General features: G+C 46.4%; 1 protein-coding gene across 1 annotated transcript; it reads left to right on the top strand.

The window, feature by feature from the left end:
• The first annotated feature begins 2803 nt into the window (after positions 1–2803).
• LOC133108266 (collectin-12-like) lies at positions 2804–4767 on the top strand. Its single transcript, XM_061217735.1, has 2 exons — positions 2804–2970; positions 4254–4767. The coding sequence occupies exons 1-2, from the start codon at positions 2804–2806 to the stop codon at positions 4417–4419; spliced, it is 333 nt and encodes a 110-aa protein (XP_061073719.1). The 3' UTR covers positions 4420–4767.
• Positions 4768–6173: the final 1406 nt, after the last annotated feature.

Raw genomic sequence — 6173 nt, 5'->3', positions numbered from 1 at the left:
CTCTGCTGGCTCATGCTCCTTCACCCAGGTCCTCACCTCAAAAGGAAGTACCCGGAGTAGCTGCTCCAAGATGATGGCCTCTCCAACCTCCTCCTTGGTGTGCTGCCCTGGCCGAATCCAGAGTCGGTAGAGGCCCTTCAGGCGGTGGTAGGTCTCGGTGGGGCTCTCGCCCGGTGGTCCATTCGTTGATCTGAACTGCAGCCGGTAGGTCTCTGGAGAGATGTCAAATTTCGCCAACAGCGCCGCCTTCAGGTCAGTATAGTGGTGTGCTCTGTCCTCATCCATTGCTGTGTAGGCCTCCAATGCCTTCCCCGCCAGCAGTGGAACGAGTCTGCATGCCCACTCGCTCTCCGGCCATTTCCACATTTTGGCAATGCGCTCGAAACATAATAAATAGTTTTCAATGTCCTCACCCCTCTGATATTGTGGCATTTTTGGTTCGTTATAATGCCTCCACTCTGACCTTGGCTGGTCTGGGCTGTTGTCCAGGTCTGGAAAGTGGTGATCGGATGCCTCTGCTGGTGTCTCCTGGCGCCCATGCTGGGGTGCTGGTGTTGGCAGGTTAAGTCTGGGACTGCTTGCCGTCAGTGTGCTTGGGGTGGCTGCGATGTGCAGGTTCGGAGCAGGCTGTACTTGGTCACCATCTCGATGGGGCTGGGTGGCAGGCCGAGGCAACTGGTCAGTCCGTGGTTTAGCAACCCTTAGGCCTCGGATCTCTGCCAACAGGTTCTCCTCTCTCCGTTGCTGTCCTGCCATGAAGTCCCTCATCAATGCCAGTAGCTCTCCATCTGGTCCACCTGTCGACCTTGCGGCTGTCGGAGCTGCTGGGTGCATCCAGCCCCTGGCCCCCTTCTCAGACTCCTCGGATGAGGAAGCCGCAGTCTCCCACTCCACGTCTGGCTTGGCGGTTGTCCCCCCCTCATAGTTCTCTTGCCCCTGAGAACGAAGTCCTGTGCGCTGTCCTGGACGGCGGGTTAGCTTCCTCCGAGTAGCCATCCCACTTCTGACACCATATGTGGCAGGATTCTCTTGGGAACTCCCCAAAAATCGACAAACTCAGGCGTACTCGGAAAATCTTGGTTTAGTGACATTTATTTATGCCGGCCTCCCAGACAACACAGTGTGAATATCTACAAAGAAAAAGTTCAAAAAGATGGAAAAACACAGAAAACAAAACACTCTAAATACAAAAGGGTTTCCAAAGGAAAAAGGGCATTTACCCACTTGAGTTCTTCAGTAACTCACACGTAAAGCCAACAATTTAAACAATGTTACCTTCTCAGTAACTGAGTCAAGACTCCCCTAATAGGGGAACAGCAGCCCCTTTTAAACATATAGCCCCTCCCACTAGGCTTAATTATTCCTTAGAAAACAATTACCTAATTTCCCCACAGAATAAAGCTTCTACCATTTATCAAATCAAGGATCAACTATATCCTCCTAAACAGTTCCCTTAAATCAAAATACGTTATTTACCGTGCAAATTAACGTTACACAAAAATAAACATAATTGTACAGATCATGTGATCCTGAGAGCGCGCATAAAGAGACTATTTAAACAATTAGAAAAGTTACGCCTCTGTTTCGCCAACCAAGCTCATGGAGAGGGAGCCGGTTGATGCATATGCCTTCAACAAACAGTAAGTCGCTTGTATTTGTGTGAATGTATGCGTAACTGAACATAGCACTGCCAAGTGTGCACCCTTGGTCGCGCTACTGAAACGGTGGAGAAAAGAGGGAATGATATTGAGGTTTAATTAACTACTTTGTGAGACCGGAAGGGAACGGGGAATGTGTGGTGTGTGTGTGTGTGTGTGCGCGTGCTGCCGGCATTCAGTGACAGCGCGGTTCCGTCACATTGCGGTTTAATTAAATATTTTGTGAGACCAGGAGGGAACGGGGAATGTGTGGTGTGTGTGTGTGTGTGTGCGCGTGCTGCCCGCATTCAGTGACAGCGTGGCTCCGTCACAGGCATCCATCCATTATCTTAACCCGCTTATCCTGAACAGGGTCGCAGGGGGGCTGGAGCCTATCCCAGCATACATTGGGCTTAAGGCAGGAATACACCCTGGACAGGTCGCCAGTCCTTCCCAGGGCACACACACCATTCACTCACACACTCATACCTATGGGCAATTTAGACTCTCCAATCAGCCTAACCTGCATGTCTTTGGACTGTGGGAGGAAACCGGAGTACCCGGAGGAAACCCACGCAGACACGGGGAGAACATGCAAACTCCGCACAGAGAGGCCCCGGCCGACAGGGATTCGAACCCAGGACCTCCTTGCTGTGAGGCAGCAGTGCTACCCACTGCACCATCCGTGCCGCCATGTCACTGAGATGAGTTTATTTTTCCATCTGAAGGACACTTCATCAGTTTTATTCATTGCTTTTCACATAAGCAATTTAGCTAGCTTTTTAATGGACGTTACATTACAGGCATGTGGTTCAAGATTTTATCCAAAGTGACTTACAGTTGACTAGATTAAGCGGGAGGCAATCCCCCCCCTGATTAAGGGCCCTGCTCAAGGGAGCAACAACTGTGTGGATATTATTATTATTCCCAGTCAGAGAGGCAGGTAAGGTTCTGTGAAAGAGTGAATGAATGAGGCAGTGAGGGGGTGAGGGAGATACATTTGAGACAATGCACATTCAATAATAGCCACTGTAAGGATGTTTGTGTTTATCATATCATGTTGGTTCTTCCAACATGACACATGTCCAATATTAATACTTTGAGTGAATCTCATTTATCGATGTGGTGTGGCTCACACTGTTGCTCAGTATCTGGACACATCCAGAATGTTTCGGTGTGGACTGTGTGTCTCAGCAGGGTGGGCAGTGAGAGTGAATCATTGTGTTCAGGAGTTCATCACCAAACATCCAAGAGATTTTAACTGGATTGGACTGAGTGACTCAGAAACAGAGGGCACTTGGCTCTGGGTGGATGGAAGCCCCCTGCAGAGAGGGTAAGAGTCCTTTCACGCACACTACTGGGCATACATATTTAGATAGTGGAGAAACTGAGTATACTCCAGCACCTCCATATCACATACAACTAAATTAAAAAGCAACTATTATCGTGTGATGTGTAAGTGTAAATAATGATGTTAAATGGCCACCAGAGGGTGGTAAATGGACTGGATTTACACAGCGCTTTCACACCAACAGGGAAAGGCTGCCATGCAAGGTACCAATGAGCTCATCGGGAGCAATTGGGCGTTAGGTGTCTTGCTCCCAGACACTTTGACACAACCAGGGCGAGGGATCAAGCCGCAACTGTCTGAGTGCTAGATGACTGCTCTATCGCCCCTGTTATGACGCTACCAGTTATCATTGAACACGTAATATCTCATATATAATTTTCTAATTAATTCATTCATTGGAGCCAAATAAAAAAGAACCAAATTTCTACACAGCACGAATGAACTGTATTGTACTGTACATGGGAGGCGTCTATTAGAATATTCTGATTTATAATTATTATATAATTATTATAATTATCCTTATAAGCTAAATAATCGCTCACTATTTTCCCATAAGAAACTGCTGTTTGCACCAAATGTAGAGCACAAGCAGGTGGAAAACAGTTTATAAAGTGTAGCCGAACTGTGTTTCCCTGTGTGTGAAAATAATGTCTAAAAATAGGCCTCCAAACAGCACAACAGCATGTCCTTTATAGCTTAGAAAGCCAACCTGTACAGGAAGTAATGCGGATGAATTTGAAAGTAAAAGTAAACATAGAATGAAGCAAATATCTCACACAGCCACCATAAATTATAAAAAACCGACATTAATTTTTCGGTTGCAAATTTGCCCTAAAAACATTGCCCCCTGGCTACATCGGGGATCAGAGTTAGGTTCCCATCCTAATTTGAAATGTTCACTGAGCAGTCATGTTCAGGCACGATCCCACACTGCTTCTGTTGAATTAAATACGTCCGCAGAAACAAGTGATGTTGCCAGCTTGCTTCTTCACACCACCGTCGGACGAAGACATTTCATATTCCGCTTTGACATGCAGTCCATGGGGACAAAATGAACCAGCGGGAGGTACTATACACTGAACCCTCCCATACTGGTAGCTCAACAGGGTGATACAATTGCCAACTGTGCGTTGCCCTATGGTGCTACCAGCCACAATCAGCACGGGCATGATCTGGATTTGGTCCATGACTGTGGGGCTCATCCATGCACCTGCCTTAGCCCAATGAGCCACCCGGCAGCCTGTGTCTCTGTGCTTATCTTACAGGTTCTGGAGGAACGGACAGCCGGACGACCATTTCTGGTTTGACAGTCGCACGCAGTACCAGGACGCAGACTGTGTGGTGACTGTGCCCGGTGAGAGTGCATGGATGGACACGCACTGCTACTCGTACCGCAGGTTCATCTGCGAGACTGACGCTCTGCTGCTTTAAAACACCACTTCCTTTGATGCCAAGTGGGAAATCTGGGAAATTTTGTTCAAGAACATATTTAATCATTTTCCTCATTTTCCAAAGATGCTGAAAATATCAAAACGTTATGGCCAGACCAGAACTGTACCTATGTTTGAGAGGTGAGGCCTTAAAGGGAACAAAACAGAGACTGGCATAGAGACACAGAATACATTTCCATGTTGTGAAATAGTGTAGTGTGAAATACTGTGATATAGATTTGTGCTTCCCAAATGCATGCACATGTTTGCATTGAGACACTCTAATCCAGACAATCTTACACAGATTGCATTTTTACACACAATCCATTTATACAACTGGCTAATTTGACCAAAGTAATTCAGTTGGAGTGCTTTGCTTAATAGTACAACGGCAGCACTGCAAATCCACAACATTTGTGTTAACTGCCAGGCTCCCAGACCATTGGACTGCAATCTAACCCTCCAATCAGGGGCCCCAGCCACACTACAGCCCTCCAATCAGACGCCCCACCGATGTTCTCACTTACTGGACATGTTTGTAATGATGCCTCACTGAATCGTGGACTGATAAAAATTTGTAGAAGTTAATCATAATCATAAAAATGATTTTTTAAAGTTTAGTCTAGTGTAGGGACTACAACTTCCACATGCCCACAGGAGAATTCTGCGACGTCCACCACGAATGACGTCTAACTTGGTTCAGCCAATCCCGTAATGGCGGGAGCAATAAACGGTCCCGTATAAGAGCAAGACACGTTCTTGGGATCTCTCTTCTGGCTCTTCTGCTTTTTCTGCCTCTTCTGCTTGTTCTCTTCGACGCACCCTTTTTGGCCAGTCGCTTCACCTCATCTGCTCCGAGACTCGGACAGAGGCTGAATGCTGCACAGCGCACTACCAGGCCTACGGACACACCCAGTTACCTCGCGGTAACTACGTGGCCTATAGTGAGTGGAAATTGTTGTACGCGGAAAGCTACATCAGTTTACCCCAATAAAGCCCAACAACGAAACAGCAACGAACTTTTACACCTGGAAAAGGACCAGCGGATCAGACGACAACGCGCTGCTAAAACGGGAACACCCCAGCCTGCGCATCTCTCCCGGACACCATTCACAGCACCATCGCCGCTTCTACAAGGACAGCATGTCTTTTGGATCCAGCAATGCGTATGGACTCAGTAAGAAAACAAACATTCAGGCATAGCCAGTGTTTAGTTTAGTCTTAACTGTTTTTGTGAATCTGTGTTTCAATATTTACCATCCAACCATTGTAATGTGTTTGGTTAGCTACATATATATGTACGTGAATTGATTCGCCGTCTTTTGCGCATATATAGAGTAAAACTATGCAAGTAGTCCCTTCTCACAGCTAACTCTAACTCATTACCACACCCAGAACTCTAGCGACACGCGCGCTTGCGCGCGCCACACACACGCACACACACATACCAAACTAAATTTCCTTACTAACTTCCCGTTAGTTTATCTGTTATGTGTTTGTATGTTTGTTTAATAAATATATTTTATTAAACCCCGGTGTCCGTTTTGGAATCGCATAGACATGAGAGCCGAGTTAAAGCAGTCTTTCGAAGAACTTCCAACCTTCAGGTTATCGGTATGTTCAATCATTAATATTGGTTATTTTAATTAATTGAAATACTATATTTGTGGTTGGATATTTCTGATAACAGTAATTTTATGAGACTGATTACTTTTCGCAGTTATACTGCAACACAACGTTTAACTGGCGCCCCGG

The sequence above is a fragment of the Conger conger genome, chromosome 13 (assembly GCF_963514075.1).
Source record: "Conger conger chromosome 13, fConCon1.1, whole genome shotgun sequence".
Lineage (NCBI taxonomy): Eukaryota > Metazoa > Chordata > Actinopteri > Anguilliformes > Congridae > Conger > Conger conger.
This window is presented reverse-complemented; position numbering and strand designations above follow the sequence as displayed.